General features: G+C 48.7%; 1 protein-coding gene across 1 annotated transcript in view; it reads right to left on the minus strand.

Moving 5' to 3' along the window:
- The window catches only part of ACER3 (alkaline ceramidase 3), an 83,169-nt gene that overhangs the window by 26,528 nt on the left and 31,050 nt on the right, over positions 1 to 25,591 (minus strand). Inside the window, exons 2-3 of the mRNA XM_060235209.1 lie at positions 6,185 to 6,295; positions 3,156 to 3,208 (exon numbers count right to left, since the gene is read on the minus strand). Of these exons, the coding sequence (XP_060091192.1) occupies positions 3,156 to 3,208; positions 6,185 to 6,295 (164 nt within the window). The remainder of the gene's footprint in view (positions 1 to 3,155; positions 3,209 to 6,184; positions 6,296 to 25,591) is intronic.

Below are 25,591 nucleotides of genomic sequence, written 5' to 3' on the forward strand. Positions count from 1 at the left end.
AACTCTATCCCGTAGCCCTGCCGGATAATTGACAGCACCCATCGATCTGACGTGATGCGGGTCCAGGCCGGGAAGAAACGTGCCAACCGAATATTGTGCAAGTCCACAGGGCCATTCGAGAGTGGGAGGCAGTCAAAGGCCCTGCTTTTGTTTGGAGCCCTTCTGCCTGGGAGCCTGAGTAGAGGGTGGCGAGTACTTGGACTTCTGCTGGTACTGGGGCCGCGGAAAAACTGGTTGCTTGGGGCGCCATTGCCGCTCTGGCGACTTTGAGTATGGCTTCTTGTGCCACGTCTTTGGCCACTGCCTCTTAGCTGGGGTGCGGGGACTTGTGACCCCCAGGTTCCGGGACGTCTTTATACTTTTGTCTAGCTCCTGTAGAACCGAGTCTGTGTTTGAGCTAAACAATCCCGAACCATCAAACGGTAAGTCCTCCACGTAGGCCTGCGTGTCGTGTTGCAGTGCCGTGGAACGGAGCCAAGAATGTCTGCGGAGGGAGATGGCCGTGGTCAATGTCTTGGAACACGTGTCCCCCGAGTGTTTTGCTGAGTTCAGCTGTTGTTTTGCGAGGGCCATGCCCTCCTTTTGCAGCTTCCGCAATGAGGTCTTAGCCTGCTCCGGGATAGAGCCAAGAATGGTGGAGACTTGGTCCCATAGGGCATATTGATATCTGCCCATACAGGCCGCATAGTTTGCTATTTTGACTCCCAAGGAGCCTGAGGTATACAGTCTCCTTCCTATTGCATCCAGCTTCCTACCCTCCCTATCGGGGGGCGTGGAGTGAGTCTTCTTCGCCTTCGACGAAGAAGACACTACCACAGAGTTCGGTCTCGGGTGCACATACAGGAACTCTGCTGATGCCTCCTGAATCCTATACATATGGTCCAGCCTGCGGGAGGACACAGGCGTGGACGCTGGCTTGTCCCATGAGGACTTGGCAGTCTGCAACATAACTTTGGTCAGAGGTAATGCCACAGCAGTGGAAGTGTCCTGTTGCACAATGTCGAACACCGTATCGGTAACGACTGGTTGTGGCTGGACCGTCGGGAGCGAGAGGGTTTGAGCCATTCTCTTGACTAAGTCGCCGTAGGACTTGAGGTCTTCCGACGGCGAGATTGGTTGCTCATCTGAAGTCTTTCCCGGTGGCGATGATTCATCCGGCGACGACGGTCCTCCGTCAGGAGACGAGCCTCCCAGTGACCTGGGGGAATCGTCCGGGGAGTCCGAGAGGTCCGACAACTGCCTCGGTTTCGGAGATGCTGGGGCTGTCGGGGTCGACCGTGGCTTCACCGGTGGGGTGACGTCGTGCTCCTTCGTGCGTAGTTCTGGGGATTTCGACGCCGACGGGGCCGCCTTCACTGTACGAAACGACGTTCGGGACCGATGTTTCGGAAGCTTGGTCCCATTCGGGTTGTCGCGGCGGCAGCCATTGAAAATGTGGCTGTACCGGATAGGCCCCATACAAGTACTGCCATTGTCTCTGGTCCCACGGGACGTGGGGCGGTGCTCCGCGAGGCGATCGGCCGTCATCCTTGCCGAGAGGAGATCGTGACCTGCTGGCCGAACGGTCTCGAGGCCGATCACTCGGTTTGACCTGCGGGCTTCGCTGCCGAGGGGTGCTTCGGCCAAGAGGGCTGCGGTCGGTACCGATCCGCTGGCCCGGTTCAATGTCCGAATCAGAATCCGAGATGACCAACTGCGTCGACCTCGACTCCAAGGGGGTGCCCGAATGACGTATCGGGGACGCGAAGAGCTTGAGAGGAGGGACGATCGGAGCCGTGGGGTCCACGGGAGACACCGGTGCAGAGAGTGGCGCCGATTTGTGTCTCTGCTTCTTGTCCTTCTTCCCCTTCGCAGTCGATGCCCCTTTTTCCTCCTTGCGCCGTTTTGCTGGCGTCGAGGATTCCGGAGTTACCGCCGAGCCCGACTTTTTTGTAGGGCGATCGGCGTCGGAAGGGGTCTGGTCGGTATCGACCGACTTCGGTGCCGACTGGTCGGAATGACCGGAGGGCTGCTCCGCCTGCTCCTGCTGGCGACGTGGAGAAAGGGCCTGCTCCATCAGGGCCGCTGCAAGTCGGGCTGCCGTTCTTCCTCGTTTGGCGCGAAAACTTGGCGCAATGAGGACAGGAGTCCGGACGGTGTCTCTCGCCTAGGCACAGCAAACACAGTTCGTGCCCGTCCGGAGGGGCGATTTTACTCCCACACGAGGAGCAGCGGCGAAAAAACCCCCACCGTCTTTCCATGCGAGGGAAAGCAAACGGCGGGAAAACGAAAAATAGGGAGAGGGGGCCCCGAAGGGCGGGAAAAGTACCCCACTCTCCCGCAGCTACTACTAACTAACTACAACTAAACTAAGAAACTACAACTATCTAACTAGGAAAAACAGAAGAAAATTTTTTATCCAAAGATAAGTTCACCGACCGTAGCAAGAAGATCGACTGATCAGCGCGGCGGTCAGAAGAGAACTGGCGGGATGTCCGCTCCTGTCCCAGTGAGCATGCGCGGGGGGGGGGGCATGCGCACTGGGACGTCGGCGCGGAAATCCGCAGCTTTTGAAGTTTACTGATCGAGATCGGCGCTGGCGCCTACTCCCATCAGTGTGATGCACAGAGACCACGAAGAAGATCCGGGTTTGATTCCCCACTCCTCCACTTACAGCTGCTGGAATGGCCTTGGGTCAGCCAGAGCTCTCTTATCTGGGAGAACCGGGTTGGAGTCCCCACTCCTCCACTTGCAGCTGCTGGAATGGCCTTGGGTCAGCCAGAGCTCTCTTATCTGGGAGAACCAGGTTTGATTCCGCACTCCTCCACTTGCAGCTGCTGGACAGCCATAGCTCTTGTAAAAGTTGTCCTTGAAAGGGCAGCTGCTATAAGAGATCTTTCAGCCCCACCCACTTCACAGGATGTCTGTTGCGGGGGGAGAAGATATAGGAGATTGTAAGCCGCTCTGAGTCTCTGATTCAGAGAGAAGGGCGGGGTATAAATCTGCAGTCGTCTTCTTCTACTGCTGCTGCAACTACTGTTTCCCATATAACTCTCCAAGCATTTTCTCATCTGTCTTTACCTGATGATATTAACAAAACAAAACAAAACCAGGAATGGTAAACCCAAAGTCCACCCCCCCCCCAAAAAATGTATGAATGCTGAAGGAAAACTGACCTGCATTTCGTACTTCAGGGTCATGTGAAAGCACCACGATCCCAAACCCACGGCTGGAAAGCAAGAAAGAAAACGTTAATGGAAGAGGCTTTGCTAGGCACAGGAACAACCGTAAAAGCTCCATTGTCTACATCCCACCATTGGATTTTATGTTTTAATGCCGTAACGGGAGCTCTCCAGATGTTTATTGCCTACAACTCCCATCAGCCCCAGCCATTGGCCATGCTGACTGGGGCTGATGGGAGTTGTAGGCAAAACAACGTCTGGAGAGCTACCGTTGGCCACCCCTGCCGTAACAGATGACTTTCTCATGAGAACGGCTCATACTGTGGGTGGCCTCTCCTAAGGGATCGATCAATTTCTTTTCCTAGGAAAAAAAAGAAGAGATGGAATTTGTACCCCACCCCTAACTTGGAGTCTCAGAGCAGCTTCCAATCTCCTTTCCTTTCTCTCTCCACAACAGACGCCCCGTGAGGAAAGTGAGGCTGAGAGAGCTCTGAGAGAACTGCTCTTGAGAGAACAGCTCTGAGAGAACTTGTGACAGACTCAAGGTCACCCAGCTGGCTGCATTCAGAGGAGGTGTGGGTAGAGATGTAAAATTCCTAGAAATTCCGAAGCTCGGGAAAAAAAACTGTTTTTTTCCATTGGGGGGGGGGAACGGAAATTTTCGGAAAAATTGAAAAAAAAAATGCTACATTAGCACTTTTTTTTCTTTTCCAGATTGAAAGTCATTGCAGAGACTTTTCTGTTGGGATTACAAATGGAAAAATTTCCAAAAGAAGATAGAACTCTAATTTGGTACTTGCTCTCAGCTGCTAGGACATTGCATGCGCAGTTGTGGAAGCAAGAAAAAATACCAGAGAAATGGGATTGGATCGTGAAAGTTTTATCGTGGAGTGAGATGGACAAATTAACAAGAACTTTAAGAGACTATGATTTGGAAGTATTCAAAAAGGAGTGGAAGAAATTTAGAGAATATATAGAGAAAGAGTGGAATGTAAAAGGACATTGGAAAATTTTTTAACAATGAGTATGACAAAAGAGAGATATTGAACTTTGATTGGTTAAGGGTACCTTTATAACTGAACTCAAGTATATAACTTCGGCGGGAGTCCAGTAACGGAGGGAGGGGGGATTGGAAAATATCATATGGGTTAGGGATTACAAATGGAAAAATTTCCAAAAGAAGATAGAACTCTAATTTGGTACTTGCTCTCAGCTGCTAGGACATTGCATGCGCAGTTGTGGAAGCAAGAAAAAATACCAGAGAAATGGGATTGGATCGTGAAAGTTTTATCGTGGAGTGAGATGGACAAATTAACAAGAACTTTAAGAGACTATGATTTGGAAGTATTCAAAAAGGAGTGGAAGAAATTTAGAGAATATATAGAGAAAGAGTGGAATGTAAAAGGACATTGGACAATTTTTTAACAATGAGTATGAGAAAAGAGAGATATTGAACTTTGATTGGTTAAGGGTACCTTTATAACTGAAGTATATAACTTCGGCGGGAGTCCAGTAACGGAGGGAGGGGGGATTGGAAAATATCATATGGGTTAGGGATAGTAATGATATAATTAGACATTGTTACCATATGTTATCAATAAAATTGTTTAAACTCCAGATTGAAAGTCATTCTGTTACTTTAGGAACATAAAATATGACTATGGACAATTTCACTTGGCATGAAAATTATTGCAACTAGCATATTAAAAATATAGTGTATCCAAACAATTATTACAAACGGAATTTACTTTTTAAATAATATTTATTTGCGATTGCAACAAATGGAGCAACCATCTCCTGAACTGTTTAGTAGTTTATGTGGAACAGACAAAAAAACCTCCACAAACCAATTTTTAAAAATCCAGAAGTAACATTTATTTATATTTCCTCTCCACAGTATTAAATACAAATAAAAAACTCATTCTTATAAAAAGAATTGAAGAGGGGGGAAGTGTATAGAAGGGAGTGTAGGACTAAGTTTCAATGAATGGGAATGACTTGCTTGTCCTCAGTGCGCAGAAATTAGAATAATCTGATACCATACATATTTTTTAAAAAGAACTGCAGATTTATACCCCACCCTTCTCTCTGAATCAGAGACTCCGAGCGGCTTACAATCTCCCTTATCTTCTCCCCCCACAACAGACACCCTGTGAGGTGGGTGGGGCTGAGAGGGCTCTCACAGCAGCCACCCTTTCAAGGACAACCCCTGCCATAGCTATGGGCTAACCCAAGGCCATTCCAGCAGGTGCAAGTGGAGGAGTGGGAAATCAAACCCGGTTCTCCCAGATACGAGAGCTCTGGCTGACCCAAGGCCATTCCAGCAGCTGCAAGTGGAGGAGTGGGGAATCAAACCCGGTTCTCCCAGATAAGAGAGCAATGGCTGACCCAAGGCCATTCCAGCAGCTGCAAGTGGAGGAGTGGGGAATCAAACCCGGTTCTCCCAGAGAAGAGAGCTCTGGCTGACCCAAGCCCATTCCAGCAGCTGCAAGTGGAAGAGTGGGGAATCAAAGCCGGTTCTCCCAGATAAGAGAGCCATGGCTGACCCTAGGCCATTCCAGCAGCTGCCAGTGGAGGAGTGGGGAATCAAACCCGGTTCTCCCAGATAAGAGAGCTATGGCTGATCCAAGGCAATTCCAGCAGCTGCAAGTGGAGGAGTGGGGAATCAAACCCGGTTCTCCCAGATAAGAGACCTCTGGCTGACCCAAGGCCATTCCAGCAGCTGCCAGTGGAGGAGTGGGGAATCAAAGCCGGTTCTCCCAGATAAGAGAGCCATGGCTGACCCTAGGCCATTCCAGCAGCTGCCAGTGGAGGAGTGGGGAATCAAACCCGGTTCTCCAGATTAGAGTTCATTACTCTTAATCATGACACCAAACTTGGAGAGGCGCGTTCAGCTACCAGGTCTTTCTGAAGCATCAAGATACAGAGGATAGGGAAAGTAAAGCCGAATGGTCCACCATTCGACACCATTCGACAGCCATCAGGCCATCTGAACTCCCCACCCGCCCGAGGAAAGCACTTACCCGTGAGGCACAAATAAGCAGCTGTATAGCGTTTCTCAAGGCCATCTTTATAACTCTGAATTGCACCATAGATGGGAGGTAGAATGAAAATCAGGTTGCTGATGGTGTTCCCTGCCGGAGAGAAAGCACAGCGAGAGGGTCAATATCGGGGAAACGAGAAGCAAGCTTTCCGCGAGGAACATACAGCGCCCCCCTCATTCCAAGCTTCACAGCTCTGATCTGCCCTATTTGAAAAGACAAATGTTTAAATTGGGGATTAGGTAATGAGGACTCGTTAACTGTTCAGCGCTTCCGCGTTTCTTAGGAAGACGAACGCAAAAGAGCATTCCGTTATCTGTCCCTTAAAACCTGAGAGAAGAGATTTCAGACAAGCTGACCGAGAGCGGCAACTGTCGTCTTTTACGGATATCTTATGGGGGGAGGTGTGTCACAAAATTGACTCAAATTAAAAAGTTCTTAGGGATTTGGGAGGCAGAACATGAGAAGTGAGTGCTTCCACCTTGCCCACAGATTTTTCCAGCCATGGTAATGAAAAATTCCCCATCTACCTCCCAAAGCAAGCATTATCTCCGTGGCAAACTTTTCTTCCCGGCTTACTTGAATAAACACACCAACGCCTCAGAGCCATTCAGAAGTTGCAAAGCCTGATCAAGACTCCTTAAGAAGAAGAAGATGATATTGGATTTATATCCCGCCCTCCACTCTGAAGAGTCTCAGAGCGGCTCACAATCTCCTTTCCCTTCCTCCCCCCCACAAAAGACACCCTGTGAGGTAGATGAAGATACTGGATTTATATCCCGCCCTCCACTCCAAAGAGTCTCAGAGCGTCTCAAAATCTCCTTTACCTTCCTCCCCCCCACAAAAGACACCCTGTGAGGTAGATGAAGATACTGGATTTATATCCCGCCCTCCACTCCGAAGAGTCTCAGAGCGGCCCACAATCTCCTTTCCCTTCCTCCCCCACAACAGACACCCTGTGACGTAGATGAAGATATTGGATTTATATCCCACCCTCCACTCCGAAGAGCCTCAGAGCAGCTCACAATCTCCTTTACCTTCCTCCCCCACAACAGACACCTTGTGAGGTGAGTGGGGCTGGAGAGGACTCTCCCAGCAGCTGCCCTTTCAAGGACAACTCTTGCGATACCTATGGCTAACCCAAGGCCATTCCAGCAGGTGCAAGCGGAGGAGTGGGGGAATCAAACCCGGTTCTCCCAGATAAGAGAGCTCTGGCTGACCCAAGGCAATTCCAGCAGCTGCAAGCAGAGGAGTGGGGAATGAAACCCGGTTCTCCCACAGAAGAGGCCGCCCACCTAACCACTACACCAAACTGACCCTTTCAAGGACAATTCCTATGAGAGCTAGGGCTAACCCAAGGCCATTCCAGCAACTGCAAGCGGAGGAGTGGGGAATCAAGCCCGGTTCTCCCAGATAAGAGAGCTATGGCTAACCCAAGGCCATTCCAGCAGGTGCAAGCAGAGCAGTGGGGGAATCAAACCCGGTTCTCCCAGATAAGAGTCCGCACACTTAACCAACTACACCAAATTGGCTCTCCACTACGCCAAACTGCTCTCTCTTAGTGCAGGGGTGTCGAACACATTTGTCACGAGGGCCGGATCTGACACAAATGAGACATTGTTGGGCCGAGCCATGCTGGGATGGGCTATGTGTGTACCTATTTAAGATTAGGTAGCAGCGATATAACTTTTATAAAGAACACAGACACAAATATATTATTTTAAAAAACTTAAAACGTGCTAAAAAGCACTCATTGGTTTTAAACATGCTTTCTTTGCATTTCTCCCACGGGATCCAGGGAACTGGGCAAAGGAAGCGCTGGCTCCTTCCTTCCTTCCTTCCTTAGGGGACTGGGGGGAGGGAGCCTCAGCCAATAGAAGGAAGAGAGGCTTGGCTGTACAATTGAGAGAGCCTGGCAAAGCAAGCTCTCCCTCCCCACCTTCCTTCCCAAGGAGGAGCCTCAGCCAGTGGAGAAAATAGAGGCCAGGCCATGTTTGTACCTATTTAAGATTAGGTAGCAGAGATATAGATTTTATAAAGAACACAAACACAAATATATATATATATTTTTAAAAACTTAAAACATGCTTAAAACATTAACACTCATTGGTTTTAAAGAAGCTTTCTTTGTATTTCTCCCACGGGATCCAGGGACCTGGGCAAAGGAAGCTCTGGCTCTTTCCTTCCTTCCACAGGGGACCAGGACGGGGGAAGAGCCTCAGCCAATAAAAAGATGAAAGGCTTGGCTCAGTAGCTCTGCCGTGCGATTGAGAGAGCCTGGCAAAGCAAGCTCTCCCTCCCCACCTTCCTTCCCAAGGAGGAGCCTCAGCCAATGGAGAAAATAGGTTTGGTTTTGTAGCTCCTGTGTGATTGAGCAAGCCTTGCAAAGCAAGCTGGGACGCAGAAGGAAGCAAGAGAGAGGGAGAAGGAAGCAGATGACAGCCTGATGACAGCCTCAGGGGCCTGATAGGAGCCCTACCGGGGGCCTGATTCGGCCCCCCCAACTGCATATATGCCCTGTTGTTGGACTTCCAGAGGAACTGGGCGGCCACTGTGTGAAACAGGATGCTGGACTAGATGGACCACTAGTCTGACGCAACAGGGCTCTTCTTATGTTCTTGTGAAGGCCTCAGCCTTTATGCCCTGTTGTTGGACTTCCAGAGGAACTGGGCGGCCACTGTGTGAAACAGGAAGCTGGACTAGATGGACCACTAGTCTGACCCAACAGGGCTCTTCTTATGTTCTTGTGAAGGCCTCAGCCTTTACGCCCTGTTGTTGGACTTCCAGAAGAACTGGGTGGCCATTGTGTGAAACAGGATGCTGGACTAGATGGACCACTAGTCTGACCCAACAGGGCTCTTCTTATGTTCTTGTGAAGGCCTCAGCCTTTATGCCCTGTTGTTGGACTTCCAGAAGAACTGGGTGGCCATTGTTTGAAACAGGATGCTGGACTAGATGGACCACTAGTCTGACCCAACAGGGCTCTTCTTATGTTCTTGTGAAGGCCTCAGCCTTTATGCCCTTTTGTTGGACATCCAGAGGAACTGGGTGGCCACTGTGTGAAACAGGAAGCTGGACTAGATGGACCACTAGTCTGACGCAACAGGGCTCTTCTTATGTTCTTGTGAAGGCCTCAGCCTTTATGCCCTGTTGTTGGACTTCCAGAGGAACTGGGCGGCCATTGTGTGAAACAGGAAGCTGGACTAGATGGACCACTAGTCTGATGCAACAGGGCTCTTCTTATGTTCTTGTGAAGGCCTCAGCCTTTATGCCCTGTTGTTGGACTTCCAGAGGAACTGGGTGGCCACTGTGTGAAACAGGATGCTGGACTAGATGACCCAACAGAGCTCTTCTTACGTTCTTGTGAAGGCCTCAGCCTTTACGCCCTGTTGTTGGACTTCCAGAGGAACTGGGTGGCCACCGTGTGAAACACGACGCTGGACTAGATGGGACCAATGCTGATCCTGTGAATTTAGGGGGAGGCATATGTGAATTTCCTGCATCATGCATGGGGCTGGACTAGGTTACAACTCTATAATTCTATGACCAGCTCTTTTTCTTAAGTTCTTAAATTTGCCACTGCTTCATCCGCAGTTCCCTTGGTGGGTGGCTCTATCATCATCGTTAGGAATTCCCACTGCTGGAAAATGTTCAGTAGCTGGAACCACGACTCCCCCACCCCCTTTGCAAAACCCCAGTGGCTACATTGTTCACAGAAGAAAAGCTTATTCAAGAAAACAATGTTATCGGACACTGGCTATTACAGCAGTTAGGCTGGCAAATTCCACAGCTGTTTCACAGAGGCGGAAAAAAATGAACAGAAAAGAGAATTCCAGCTATTGCACCGAGGACGACAAAGGAATCCTGGAAACACCAAATGATGTCAGCTCTTCAAACGGCTCTTTAATAATCTCTAAAGGTGCCACTGGACTCAAAACTTGTTCTGCTCTTCTTATGTTCCGCTCTTCAGGGAGAGGGTGACATAGGGAATTTTGCCTCTTGCAAGCTCACACCCTTGAATTTTTACTGATTTTTAAGGTGGACACAAATTGTGTTCTTCTACTACAGCCCAACAGAGCAGGTCCATCGGTGGCTATCAGCCACAAGGTATAGATGGAACTCTCTGTCTGCGGCAGTGATGCTCTGTATTTTTGGTGCTCGGGGGGGAGCAGCAGTGGGAGGGCTTCTAGTGTCCTGGCCCCACCGGTGGACCTCCTGATGGCACCTGGTCTTCAGGCCACTGATGACAGTGTTGGACTGGATGGGCCACTGGCCTGATCCAACATGGCTTCTCTTATGTTCTTATGTGACACAAAGTGCTGGACTGGATGGGCCACGGGCCTGATCCAACATGGCTTCTCTTATGTTCTTATGTGACACAGAGTGCTGGACTGGATGGGCCACTGGCCTGATCCAACAAGGCTTCTCTTATGTTCTTATGTGACACAGAGTGTTGGACTAGATGGGCCATTGGCCTGATCCAACATGGCTTCTCTTATGTTCTTATGTGACACAGAGTGTTGGACTGGATGGGCCATTGGCCTGATCCAACATGGCTTCTCTTATGTTCTTATGTGACACAGAGTGTTGGACTAGATGGGCCATTGGCCTGATCCAACATGGCTTCTCTTATGTTCTTATGTGACACAGAGTGTTGGACTAGATGGGCCACTGGCCTGATCCAACATGGCTTCTCTTATGTTCTTATGTGACACAAAGTGCTGGACTGGATGGGCCACGGGCCTGATCCAACATGGCTTCTCTTATGTTCTTATGTGACACAAAGTGCTGGACTGGATGGGCCACTGGCCTGATCCAACATGGCTTCTCTTATGTTCTTATGTGACACAGAGTGTTGGACTGGATGGGCCATTGGCCTGATGCAACATGGCTTCTATTATGTTCTTATGTGAAACATAGTGTTGGACTGGATGGGCTACTGGCCTGATCCCAACATGGCTTCTCTTATGTTCTTATGTGACACAGAGTGTTGGCCTAGATGGGCCATTGGCCTGATCCAACATGGCTTCTCTTATGTTCTTAGGTGACACAGAGTGTTGGACTGGATGGGCCACTGGCCTGATCCAACATGGCTTCTCTTATGTTCTTATGTGACACAGAGTGTTGGCATGGATGGGCCACTGGCCTGATCCAACATGGCTTCTATTATGTTCTTATGTGACACAGAGTGTTGGACTGGATGGTCCATTGGCCTGATCCAACATGGCTTCTCTTATTTTCTTATGTGACACAGAGTGTTGGCCTGGATGGGCCACTGGCCTGATCCAACATGGCTTCTCTTATGTTCTTATGTGACACAGAGTGTTGGCCTGGATGGGCCACTGGCCTGATCCAACATGGCTTCTCTTATGTTCTTATGTGACACAGAGTGTTGGCCTGGATGGGCCTCTGGCCTGATCCAACATGGCTTCTCTTATGTTCTTATGTGACACAGAGTGTTGGAATGGATGGGCCATTGGCCTGCTCCAACATGGCTTCTCTTGTGTTCTTATGTTGCAAAGCCTCCTGAAAGCATTCCAGCAGCTGCAATTTGAGGAGGGGGGAATCAAACCCGGTTCTCCCAGATAAGAGAGCTCTGGCTAACCCAAGGCCATTCCAGCAGCTGCAAGTGGAGGAGTGGGGAATCAAACCCGGTTCTCCCAGATAAGAGTCCGCTTAACGCTACACCAAACTGGCTCTTGCTGAGTCCTCCAAGACTGAGGTGGGTGTCAAAGGTCATCGTTTGCCCTGGGGGCCATAATAGCTTCCAGCTAGCCTTGGGCAATCCTTCCGCTAAGCTGTGGAGTCTTGTGAGCAAAAATTCTTCTTTGTGAGCTACTGGCACCGAAGTTGTAAGCTGCTAGAAGAAGAAGAAGAACTGCAGATTTATACCCCGCCCTCTCTCTGAATCAGAGACTGAGAGCAGTTTACAATCTCCCATGTCTTCTCCCCCCACAACAGACACCCTGTGAGGTAGGTGGGGCTGAGAGGGCTCTCACAGCAGCTGCCCTTTCAAGGACAACCTCTGCCAGAGCTGTGGCTGACCCAAGGCCATTGCAGCAGGTGCAAGTGGAAGAGTGGGGAATCAAACCCGGTTCTCCCAGATAAGAGTCCACACACTTAACCACTACACCAAATTGGTGTGCTACATAAATTAGTTTGCTCTGGGGCCATTTTTCCTGAGCTAAGGCGAAAAGGTGTGAGCCAGAGTCTAAAAAAACATGAGCTAGCTCACACTAAGTCAGCTTAGAGAGAGCAACTCGGCATGCCAAGTAAATTTGGACTTGTGGCTCACAATGCCAAAAAGCTTGCTGGCTGCTGGGCTAGGACAGCAAATACGCTCTCAGGTTCTCCATTCTGATGCATTTGAGGTTAGTCTTTCCTACAGCTAGAGGTATACACTTCAGAAGCTGAGGAAGGGTTCCTTGTAAGTCAATGGTTAATCTGCAACGTTTTACAAGTCGGTAAATGTTTAAGAGGGGGAATCCATATATCTTTAAAAACCATTAACGATCAGCAGGTATATAATCGTCCTCTGGCACTTTGTTAATTTTTAGCCCACTAATGATTTTCTCTATATGGGATACTGAGACCGGAGGCTTAGCAGGGCTGTGGCGGATCTAACTTTCTGCATAGCTGTTGAAAATTAAGCTGAGAAATGTTCCAGCCCTAAAGCTGTGCTTGTGGATTAAAAAAAGAGTTATCTGAGCAGAGGACTCAAAAGCTTACTGGTAGAAGAAGATGACGACATTGGATTTATACCCCACCTTTCACTCTGAATCTCAGAGTCTCAGAGCGGTTTGCAATCTCCTTTACCTTCCCCTTTCACAGCAGACCCCCTGTGAGGTGGGGGCTGAGAGAGCTCTCCCGAAAGCTGCCCTTTCAAGGACAGCTCTGTGAGAGCTATGGCTGACTCAAGGCCGTTCCAGCAGCTGCAAGTGAAGGAGTGGGGCATCAAACCTGTTTCTCCCCGATAAGAGTACGCGCACTTAACCACTTCACCAAACTGGCTCTCTTACTGGTGGGCGTTAACTACTGTACTTGTGACTAAGTTTATGTTGTCTCTAGTGAAAATACAGGCCAGGTTAACATACAGTATCTCAGGAGTCCCCAACCTTCCTGAGCCTGCAGAGACGTTTGGAATTCTGACCCAGCGTGGTGGGCGCCGCAACAAAAATGGCTAACTCAAAATGACTGCCACCGGAGGTCGAGCCAACCGCAAAACGATTGCCGCAGCGTAACTTCAGTAACACAGCGTAGATCCTTAGGTGTGGTGGCAGCTGCTGCCAAAGCAGTATTTAAGCAAATCTGCACGGCCAATCAAATCTCCACTGGCCAATCAAAAGCCTTGCTGGCCAAAAGCTCTACCTGGCTCCTCCCACTTCCTAAAACAAATCGGCATGCTCCCAAAAAAAGGTGCCGGCGCTTCCCACGGTTACCACGTTGGGGACCCCAAGCTCCTTGAATTCTAACCCTTAAAATACTTTTTAAAAGATGTATGCTGAGATTCTACATAGGTGATCAATTTTCTGAAAGCGGGTGTCCTCCCTCCCTCCCACTCCACGCTTCTGAATAGCCTGTGGGCCATAATAAAAACTGTACCAAACTGAGCAATTGTAAGCGAAACCGGTTATTCAAATGGCTGTGCAAATTCCCATTTGCTTTCTACAAGAAACGGTTTGCACGAAGCTTGCTTCACATGCAAAATGCGAGCTCTCGCACCGTGCCCAGGCTGTGCCAACAAGGCAGCTTCACTCCGCTTTGGCGGAGATGTTTCAGAACTGGCAAGCGGTAGCAGCAGCCGTTGCAGCGTCTCTGGGGTCTGCTTTGCAATGGAGAACTCAAAAGAACAGGGGTGTCAAACATGCAGCCGGGGGGCCGAATCAGGCCCCCGGAGGGCTCCTCTCAGGCCCCCGAGCAACTGGCTGTCGTCTGCTTCCTTCTCCCTCTCTCTTGCTTCCTTCTGCATCACAACTTGCTTTGCCAGGCTTGCTCAATTGCACAGGAGCTACAGGGCAAAACCTCTGTTTTCACCATTGGCTGAGCCTCCTCCCTTGGGGAGGAAGGCAGAGCTTGTTTTTCCAGGTTCTCTTAATCCCACAGCAGAGCTACTGAGCCAAGTCTTTCTTCATTCTATTAGCTGAGGATCCTCCCCCTCCTGGGGAAAGAGCCAGAGTTTCCTTTGCCCAGTTCTTTGGATCCCATGGGAGAGATACAAAGAAAGCACCTTTAAGACCAACGAGTGCTAACGTTTTAAGCGCATTTTAAGTTTGTAAAAATATATTTCATTGTGTTTGTCTGTGTCATTTATAAAGTTTATATCTCTGCTACCTAATTTTAAATAGGTATACTCATGGCCCGGCCCAGCCCATCCTGACACAGCCCGGCCGAACAAGGTCTCATTTATATCAGATCTGGCCCTCATAACAAATGAGTTTGACACCCCTGCTTAAGAACATAAGAAGCCATGTTGGATCAAGCCAATGGCCCATCCAGTCCAACACTCTGTGTCACATAAGAACATAAGAGAAGCCATGTTGGATCAGGCAAGTCGCCCATCCAGTCCAACACTCTGTGTCACATAAGAACATCAGAGAAGCCATGTTGGATCAGGCCAGTGGCCCATCCAGGCCAACACTCTGTGTCACATAAGAACAGAAGAGAAGAAACGATGGATCAGGCCAGTGGCCCATCCAGGCCAACACTCTGTGTCACATAAGAACATCAGAGAAGCCATGCTGGATCAGGCCAATGGCCCATCCAGTCCAACACTCTGTGTCACATAAGAACAGAAGAGAAGCCACATTGGATCAGACCAGTGGCCCCTCCAGTCCAACATTCTGTGTCACATAAGAACAGAAGAGAAGCCATGTTGGATCAGGCCAATGGCCCATCCAGTCCAACACTCTGTGTCACATAAGACCATGTTGGATCAGAACTACTGTGTGCAGTTCTGGTCGCCGCAACTCAAAAAGGACATTACAGCATTGGAGAAAGTCCAGAGAAGGGCAACTAGAATGAGTAAAGGGCTGGAGCACTTTCCCTATGAAGAAAGGTTGAAACGCTTGGGACTCTTTAGCTTGGAGAAACGTCGACTGCGGGGTGACATGATAGAGGTTTACAAGATAATGCATGGGATGGAGAAAGTAGAGAAAGAAGTACTTTTCTCCCTTTCTCACAATACAAGAACTCGTGGGCATTCGATGAAATTGCTGAGCAGACAGGTTAAAACGGATAAAAGGAAGTACTTCTTCACCCAAAGGATGATCAACATGTGGAATTCACTGCCACAGGAGGTGGTGGCGGCCACAAGTATAGCCACCTTCAAGAAGGGTTTAGATAAAAATATGGAGCACAGGTCCATCAGTGGCTATTATCCACAGTGTATGTGTGTATATAAAATTTTTTGCCACTGTGTGACACAGAGTGTTGGACTTGATGGGCCGTTGGCCTGATCCAACATGGCTTCTCTTATGTTCTTATGTTCTTAACATAAGAGAAGCCATGTTGGAGCAGGCCAATGGCCCATCCAGTCCAACACTCTGTGTCACATAAGAACATAAGAGAAGCCATGTTGGAGCAGGCCAGTGGCCCATCCAATCCAACACTATGTGTCACATAAGAACATAAGAGAAGCCCATCCAGTCCAACACTCTGTGTCACACAGTGGCCAAAAAACCCCCAAATGCCATCAGGAGGTCCACCAGTGGGGCTAGAAGCCCTTCCACTTTGCCCCCCACCCCAAGCACCAAGAATACAGAGCATCACTGCTGCAGACAGTTCCAATAAAATGCTGTGGCTAATAGCCACTGATGGACCTCTGCCCCATATGTTTATCCAATCCCCCCTTAAAGCTGGCTATGATTGTAGCTGCCACCACCTCCTATGGCAGTGAATTCCACATGTTAATCACCCTTTGGGTGAAGAAGTACTTCCTTCTATCCGTTTTAACCTGACTGTTCAGCAATTTCATCAAAAGCCCACAAGTTCTTGTATTGTGAGAAAGGGAGAAAAGTACTTCTTTCCCTACTTTCTCCATCCCAGGCATCATCTTGTAAACCTCTCTCATGTCACCCCGCAGTCGACTTTTCTCCAAGCTAATGAGCCCCAAGCGTTTTAACCTTCCTTCCTAGGGAAAGTGTTCCAGCCCTTGAATCATTCTAGTTGCCCTTTTCTGCACTTTTTCCAATGCTATAATATCCTTTTTGAGATGCAGTGACCAGAACTGTACACAGTATTCCAACTTCTAGGTCCCAACACACAGGTTGGTGTTGGGCCTGGTTTAGGATGGCTGGACTGGTCAGGCAGCCAACTTTCCCTTCTCTTAGCAGGGTGCTCTTCGGAGCTTGAGCGCAGCAGCGTGGCCTAGTCTAATAGTTACCACACTATCTCACAAATTATTTTAAGTTAAGAAACCAATACTGGTGGATTTATTTAAAAGAAAACATAACATATAAGTATTGGGGAGAGAAAGAGTGTCTAAACTAGTCCAGCTAACTGGATGGCTTTGGATTGTAGTAGGCCATCTGCTTAGTTCAGGAGGAGAGACACCATGCTGTTCCTCCTGATGCATGCAGGGAAGAAGGAAGAGGAAGAGAAGACAATGATGACGCAGATTTATACCCGGCCCTTCTTTCTGAATTAGAGACTCAGAGCGACTTGCAATCTCCTATATCTTCTCCCCCCACAACGGACACCTTGTGAGGTGGGTGGGGCTGAGAGGGCTCTCACAGCAGCTGCCCTTTCAAGGACAACTCCTGCGAGAGCTCTGGCTGACCCAAGGCCATTCCAGCAGCTGCAAGTGGAGGAGTGGGGAATCAAACCCGGTTCTCCCAGATAAGAGAGCTCTGGCTGACCCAAGACCATTCCAGCAGCTGCAAGTGGAGGAGCGAGGAATCAAACCCAGTTCTCCCAGATAAGAGTCCACACACTTAACCACGACACCAAACTGGCTCTCAACAAACAGGAAGGGAATTCCCTGAGGTTACATTTGGAATACATTTGGAGTACTGTGTGCAGTTCTGGTTGCCGCACCTCAAAAAGGATATTATAGCATTGGAGAAAGTCCAGAAAAGGGCAACTAGAATGATTAAAGGGCTGGAACACTTTCCCTATGAAGAAAGGTTGAAATGCTTGGGGCTCTTTAGCTTGGAGAAACGTCGACTGCGGGGTGACATGATAGAGGTTTACAAGATAATGCGTGGGATGGAGAAAGTAGAGAAAGAGGTACTTTTCTCCCTTTCTCACAATACAAGAACTCGTGGGCATTCGATGAAATTGCTGAGCAGACAGGTTAAAACAGATAAAGGGAAGTACTTCTTCACCCAAAGGGTGATTAACATGTGGAATTCACTGCCGCAGGAGGTGGTGGCGGCCACAAGCATGGCCAGGGTTTTAGATAAAAATATGGAGCAGAGGTCCATCAGTGGCTATTAGCCACAGAGTGTGTGTGTGTGTGTGTGTGTATATATATATATTTAAAAAATTTTGGGCACTGTGTGACACAGAGTGTTGGACTAGATGGGACTCTAGCCTGATCCAACACGGCTTCTCTTATGTTCTTATATGACACAGAGTGTTGGACTGGATGGGCCACTGGCCTGATCCAACATGGCTTCTCTTATGTTCTTATGTGACACAGAGTGTTGGACTGGATGGGCCACTGGCCTGATCCAGCATGGCTTCTCTTATGTTCTTATGTGACACAGAGTATTGCACTGGATGGGGCACTGGCCTGATCCAACATGGCTTCTCTTATGTTCTTATGTGACACAGAGTGTTGCACTGGATGGGGCACTGGCCTGATCCAACAGGGCTTCTCTTATGTTCTTATGCGACACAGAGTGTTGCACTGGATGGGCCACTGGCCTGATCCAACAGGGCTTCTCTTATGTTCTTATGTGACACAGAGTGTTGGACTGGATGGGCCATTGGCCTGATCCAACATGGCTTCTCTTATGTTCTTATGTGACACAGAGTGTTGGACTGGATGGGCCATTGGCCTGATCCAACATGGCTTCTCTTATGTTCTTATGTGACACAGAGTGTTGGACTAGATGGGCCATTGGCCTGATCCAACAGGGCTTCTCTTATGTTCTTATGTGACACAGAGTGTTGGACTAGATGGGCCATTGGCCTGATCCAACATGGCTTCTCTTATGTTCTTATGTACATTCTGCCCATTAAAGAGAGTGAGTGACAGCAGAACCCGACAGGAAGGAGACTGATATTTTCCTAGCTATCTAGCTTGCTCTACGGTGTTTGTAGTCTTGGAGCCATCGCCAGTCGGTTCTTCTAACAGTTGGAAGACACTTTCCCAGATGGATTTGCAAAGTGAATCGGATTGCTATTGCAACAAATGCTATTACAACAGAGATAGGAAAAGGAGTGAGAGCAGCCAAGCACGCCTGTTTGAAGCAAATGACTCTGTGTGTGAGGGAATACAAGAGGCGGCATTGTCCTGCCCACGGCAGCCCTGCCACTGGCAGAAGAAAAATAAGAAGCCAGTGCGCAAAGCACCGTTTTGGCCTTTCAGTTAGAGCCCCTGACTCCGTTCCACTGCGTCTGAAAGAGGGCGAAATCACTTTTGGCTATAAGAGGTTCCGTGCAGACCAAGGGACTTTCGGTGATTTTTCTTTTAAAGTTGGTTAATAAAGCAAGAAGAGCCCCGTGGCGCAGAGTGGTAAAGCTGCAGTGCCGCAGTCTGAACTCTCTGCTCACGACTGAGTTCGATCCCGGCGGAAGCCGGTTCAGGTAGCCGGCTCCAAGTTGACTCAGCCTTCCATCCTTCCGAGGTCGGTCAAATGAGTCCCCAGCTTGCTGGGGGGGAAGTGTAGAGGACTGGGGAAGGCAATGGCAAACCACCCCGTTAAAAGTCTGCCATGAAAACATTGTGAAAGCAACGTCCCCCCCAGAGTTGGGAACGACTGGTGCTTGCACAGGGGACCTTTCCATTACCTTTTTAGTAAAGCAATATTATGTTGTTGAGGGAATTTTAACCACAAAACAGAAAAGGTCTTCAGACCACTTTTTAAGGGCAATGCTTCTCTTTAGAACTGCTGTATGACATCAGAGCTATTCCATAGTCCTGTCTTTCCCCTGATTCCACCCAAATGCTTGGAGCTTCTGGTCCTCGCAGATTGTCTAGGGATAAGGAGATAGAGAGCCGGTTTGGTGGAGTGATTAAGTGTGCAGTCTCTTATCTGGGAGAACCGGGTTTGATTCCCCACTCTTCCACTTGCAACTGCTGGAATGGTCTTGGGTCAGCCATAGCTCTCGCAGAGCTGTCCTTGAAAGGGCAGCTTCTGGGAGAGCTCTCTCAGCCCCCGCCACACCTCACAGGAGGGAGGGAAAGGAGGATTGTGAGCCGCTCTGAGATTCAGAGTGAAGGGCGGATTACAAATCCAATCTTCTTCTAGATCCAGGTAAGTAGCCGTGTTGGTCTGAAGCAGGGGTGGCCAAAGTTGCTTAACATGAGAGCCACACAGAATAGACATCAGCTGTTTGAGAACCGCAAGTGAGAGCCGCAAGACGTGAATGTCAGATTTGAGGGAGGGAGGGAGGGAGGGAGGGAGGGAGGGAGGGAGGAAGGAAGGAAGGAAGGAAGGAAGGAAGGAAGGAAGGAAGGAAGGAAGGAAGGAAGGAAGGAAGGAAGGAAGGAAGGAAGGAAGGAAGGAAGGAAATAGTTGGGGGAGGGGGAGAGTTTGAAAGAAAGCAACGTAAACTTTAAAATGCATTCTCCCAAGCCACAGTTTGGCCACCCCTGGTCTGAAGCAACAGAGTCCAGTGACACCTTTATGACCAACAAAGTAATACCCCCAATAAAAGATCCGGGCCTCCTCCCTGGTTCTGGTGTTGTCATGTTAATGTGTTTATACGGAATTATTTTATCATTTTAAGTGCTGTTTTTAATACTATCATGGCCGCCTTAGGGACTCCGACCGGTTGAAAATGAGGCACAAAAATATTCCAAATAAAACAGATAATAATAATAAATGTGCGATCCGGCACCTGCCAGCGATTGTTATAAAGCTCAACCGAAACACAAAACAGCTTCTTTCTTTCTTTCTTCCTCTCTTTCTTCCTCTTTCTTCTTTCTCTCTTTCTTTCTCTCTCTCTCTCTTCCTCTCACTCTTTCTCTGTTTCTCTTTTTTCTTTCTCTCTCTCTTTCTTTCTCTCTCTCTTTCTCTCTCTCTTTCTTTCTCTCTCTCTTTCACTCTTTGTCTCTCTGTTTCTTTCTTTCTTTCCTTCTCTCTCTCTCTTTTCTTTCTCTTTCTTTCTCTCTCTTCCTCTCACTCTTTCTCTGTTTCTCTCTTTTTTCTTTCTCTCTCTCTCTCTCTCTCTCTCTTTCTTTCACTCTTTCTCTCTCTCTCTTTCTGTCTTTCTTTCTTTCCCTTTGTCCCCAATAGGAACCCAAACAGGCGTCCATCATTCGCCCTACCATTTTATCTTTGCAGCAACCCTGTGAGGTAGGCTAGGCCGAAAGAGTACTGACTGGCCCGACGTCACCCAGTGAGCTTCCATAGCACAGGCAAGGATTCGAACCTGGGTCTTCCCAATGCTAGTCTGACGCTCTTAACCACTACAACCACACCCCTAAGCAACCTTTCGAGTTCTGCAGAATTCTTCACCAGGCTTAGGAGGAAGCCAAAGATGCTTCCGGTACTCATCTTCAGGCCTCTAGGTTGCAATCTCCGTAAACGTGGCGCAAAACTTTAATTTATCAGTAGGTGGTGGGCAGAGGCACTATTAAATTGCACCTCCGGTCTTCCATGGGTTTACAAAAGGGCGGGAGGATGCTTGCGGGTTTATAATCCCTTTCCCAACAATTCCCTTTCTCCAGCTACTCCCAAACACTGAGTTATTATCCTTTCATCAGCAGGGCTGGCCTTAGACCTACTGGCACCCTAGGCAAGGGCGCCCCCCACCCCTTCACTTGACAACATCACCGAGACACACGGGGCACCCAATTCAGTACTCCCAGAAGGCCAGCACCCTAGGGCAGGGGTGTCAAACATGCAGCCCGGGGGGCTGAATCAGGCCCCCGGATGGCTCCTATCAGGCCCCCGAGCAACTGGCCGTCATCGGCTTCCTTCTCCCTCTGTTGTGTGTACTGGACTCAAGTGAAGACTGTTTAGGCGTTCCTCCCTTGCTCATTGGAGCCATACGAACGGAGCTTGGGGACTCAGGAACAATGGGCAGCAAGATCCAAACCCCTGCTGCCCTGCACCAATCAGGGACCCCCGGCTGGTTCAAATGACCCTATAACGTGCTTGCGTGGGAACCCAGTGTTGAATATAGCGGGCCCCGTTGGCCCAGTTCTCCAGTCTTTGTAGTGCAGCCGCTTACCATGCTGTTTCTAATAAAGAGCTGTTTATCACGACCATCTCGCCTCTTCAATGCATAGAACCCACTATATTATACCCTCTCTCTTGCTTCCCTCTGCATCACAGCTTGCTTTGCAAGGCTTGCTCAATTACACAAGAGCTACAGAGCAAAGCCTCTATTTTCTCCATTGGCTGAGGCTCCTCCCTTGGGGAGGAAGGGGTGAAGAGAGAGCTTGCTTTGCCAGGCTCTCTCAATCACACAGCAGAGCTACTGAGCCAAACCTCTCTTCCTTCAAATGACTGAACCCCGCCCCTCCTAGTCCCTGGGGAAGGAAGGAAAGACCAGAGCTTCCTTTGCCCAGTTCCCCGGATCCCATGGGAGAAATACAAAGAGAGCACCCTTAAGACCAATCAGTGCTAACGTTTTAGGCATGTTTTAAGTTTTAAAATATTTATGTGTGTGTGTGTTTGTCTGCTACCTAATCTTAAATAGGTACACACATGGTCCGGACCGACATGGCTCAGCCCCTCAAGAGCTCATTTATGTTAGATCTGGCCCTCACAACAAATGGGTTTGATACCCCTGCACTATATTATATCAAGCTTGTCTATTCCGTGGCGCCATCGTGAGCCAAAAGGGAGAGGGCAACCAAGATATTAGAAGGCGGTCGAGACTGGGACCAGTAGCCAAAAAGGAGCTAGAAAAAAATCACTGGCGACCAAGACTATGATGATTAGGGTTTGTAGAATCTTTCGGGCTCAAGTGCCGTGTTCTACTGGAGAAAGTTTTCCTTCCAGACGTTTCGTTCTCAGCTGCGGAGAACATCCTCAGTGGCGTTGCAGCCGGAGCAGGCGCTCTGACCTTCTTGGCTGCTGTGCATTGAGTGAGGCCAGGGCTGCTGGAGAGCTAGAAATTCCAGCCTAGAAATAGCAGCTCTCCAGCAGCCCTGGCCTCACTCAATGCACAGCAGCCAAGAAGGTCAGCGCGCCTGCTCCGGCTGCAACGCCACTGAGGATGTTCTCCGCAGCTGAGAACGAAACGTCTGGAAGGAAAACTTTCTCCAGTAGAACACAGCACTTGAGCCCGAAAGATTCTACAAACCCTAATGATGTTACCAGCCGTGAAAACCTGAAATCTTTGATACTATGATGATTCATACCACAGTATTCTCTCGTTACCATGTAATTGGACAATGAAGAAACTGACAGGAAGAAAGTCAATTCCACTGAAATTTGGTGCCGGAGGAGAGTTTTATAGACACCGAGGATTGCCGAAAAGACAAGAAGAAGAGGAAGAAGGGGAAGAAAGAGGAGGAGGAGATGACTGGATTTATACCCTGCCCTCCGCTACCTGAAGGAGTCTCAGAGTGGCTTACAATCTCCTTTCCCTTCTCCCCACAACAGACACCTTTGTGAGGCAGGTGGGGTTGAGAGAGCTCTGACAGAAACTGCTCTTGAGTAGAACACCTCTGAGAGAACTTGTAATGATATATCACAGGTACTGATGTAATCACAAATATACTACAAGACAAATCACCGGTAAAAAAATGCCACCTTTGCACTTACAGTGCAGACATGGGTTCTATTTGGTGCAATTTACAGGCAAGTATAAATATGAATAATGCAGCTACTTATGGCTGAAGCACAAAGCCAAAGCACAAAGTGTCCTCTTTCTCCCCCAGGTGTCCTCTTAACAATCTTTGTTTATCAGGCAGCTGCCGTTCTTTTTTCCGGTTCACGAGTCCGCGGTTTGGGTGCAGCCTAAAGCGTCCGGCTGTGAAATTCCAACTGAGAGAATAAGGAACCGTATTCCCCAGGATTCCCCACGGTTTCGTGCCTCTATCCTAAAGGAGCCGAACACTTTGGGCTCCACCCAAACCACGAGTCCGTGGTTTGGGAAAGGAACGGCGGCAACCTGATAAACAAAGATTGTAACGAGGATGCTTGTAAGTGTGAAGGTGGTATTTTTTTTACCGGTGATTTGTCTTGTAGTATATCGAGAGAACTTATGGCTGACCCAAGGTCACAATCAGCAGGGGCCTGTGGAGAAGTGGGGAATCAAACTCAGTACCCCTGGATAAAAGCCCGTGAGTTCTATACCAAATCAAGCCCAAATATTCCCTAGAAGCTCAAATAACTGAGCGGCGCTCAGAGCCTGCAGAGACATTTGAAATTCTGACCCTGCGTGGTGGGCGCCATAACAAAAATGGCTTCCTCAAAATGACTGCCATCGGAGGTCGATCCAACTGCAAAACGATTGCCGTAGCGTAACTTCAGTAACAAGTGTAGATCCTTAGCTGTGGTGGCAGCTGCTGTCAAAGCAGTATTTAGGGAAATCTGCATGGTCAATCAAATCTCCACTGGCCAATCAAAAGCCTTGCTGGCCAAAAGCTCTACCTGGCTCCTCCCACTTCTTAAAACAAATTGGCATGCTCCAAAAAAAGGTGCCGGCATTTCCCACGATTACCACGTTGGAGACCCCAAGAAGCTTGAATTCTAACCCTTAAAATACTTTTTAAAAGATGTATGCTGAGATTTTACATACGTAATCAATTTTCTGAAAGCAGGTGTCCTCCCTCCCTCCCACTCCGCACTTCTGAATAGCCTGTGGGCCATAATAGCATATAGCATTGGAGAAAGTCCAGAAAAGGGCAACTAGAATGATTAAAGGGCTGGAGCACTTTCCCTATGAAGAAAGGTTGAAACGCTTGGGCTCTTTAGCTTGGAGAAACGTCGACTGCGGGGTGACACGATAGAGGTTTACAAGATGATGCATGGGATGGAGAAAGTAGAGAAAGAAGTACTTTTCTCCCTTTCTCACAATACAAGAACTCGTGGGCATTCGATGAAATTGCTGAGCAGCCAGGTTAAAACGGATAAAAGGGAGTACTTCTTCACCCAAAGGGTGATTAACATGTGGAATTCACTGCCACAGGAGGTGGTGGCGGCCACAAGCATAGCCACCTTCAAGAGGGGTTTAGATAAAAATATGGAGCACAGGTCCATCAGTGGCTATTAGCCACAGTGTGTGTGTATATATAAAATTTTTTGCCACTGTGTGACACAGAGTGTTGGACTGGATGGGCCGTTGGCCTGATCCAACATGGCTTCTCTTATGTTCTTATGTGACACAGAATGTTGGACTGGATGGGCCATTGGCCTGATCCAACCTGGCTTCTCTTATGTTCTTATGTGACACAGAATGTTGGACTGGATGGGCCATTGGCCTGATCCAACATGGCTTCTCTGAGGTTCTTATGTGACCCAGAGTGTTGGACTGGATGGGCCATTGGCCTGATCCAACATGGCTTCTCTTATGTTCTTATAATAAAAACTGCAGAAAGTCAGTCGGTCAGTATATTTACAGTTACAGACCAAGTAAAAAAACCCAAGAATATAAAAGCTTCGACACAGAAGATAAAATCTATTAGGATGGACGATTTTCTTAATATGTTCAGTATAAGGGATTACATCAAGACGCAAGTTAAAACAGAAAATCTTAAAACCGAGAAGCGGCAAAACGAGTCTTTCGGATGCTGTAGCAAGCAGTGCAGAACTTGGCAACAGTTTTGGAACTGAGCTGGTTTTCATCCGAAAGCCTGGGCTTAAGACATTCTGATCCCGGCACCCCAGAATTTGCCCTTAATATAAGCTCTATATATTTCACACGGGCCTCTTTATACCAGGAACACCTAAGAATTATGTGCGTAGTAGCTTCAACTTCCCCTAAGCCACAGTGGCAAAGAAGGCAAGAGTCGCTGGAAAAGACAAGGCTGCTAACGATAGGACGTTTTGGAGGCTGTTCATTCGTAGGGGTGCGGTAAATTGGAAGCGACTCAGTGGCATGTCACGCTCGCGCCGCTAGACTTCAGTGTCTTCCCTAGGACAGTTTCAGAGCAGGGGTGTCAAATATGTGGCCCGTGGGCTGGACCAGGCCCCCAGAGGGCTCCTATCAGGCCTGTGAGCAACTCACTGTCATCCGCTTCCATCTCCCTCTCTCGCTTCCTTCTGCATCATAACCTGCTTTGCCAGGCTTGCTCAATCGCACAGGAGCAACAGAGCA

This window comes from Heteronotia binoei, chromosome 3, assembly GCF_032191835.1.
Source record: "Heteronotia binoei isolate CCM8104 ecotype False Entrance Well chromosome 3, APGP_CSIRO_Hbin_v1, whole genome shotgun sequence".
NCBI classification, from domain to species: Eukaryota; Metazoa; Chordata; class Lepidosauria; order Squamata; family Gekkonidae; genus Heteronotia; species Heteronotia binoei.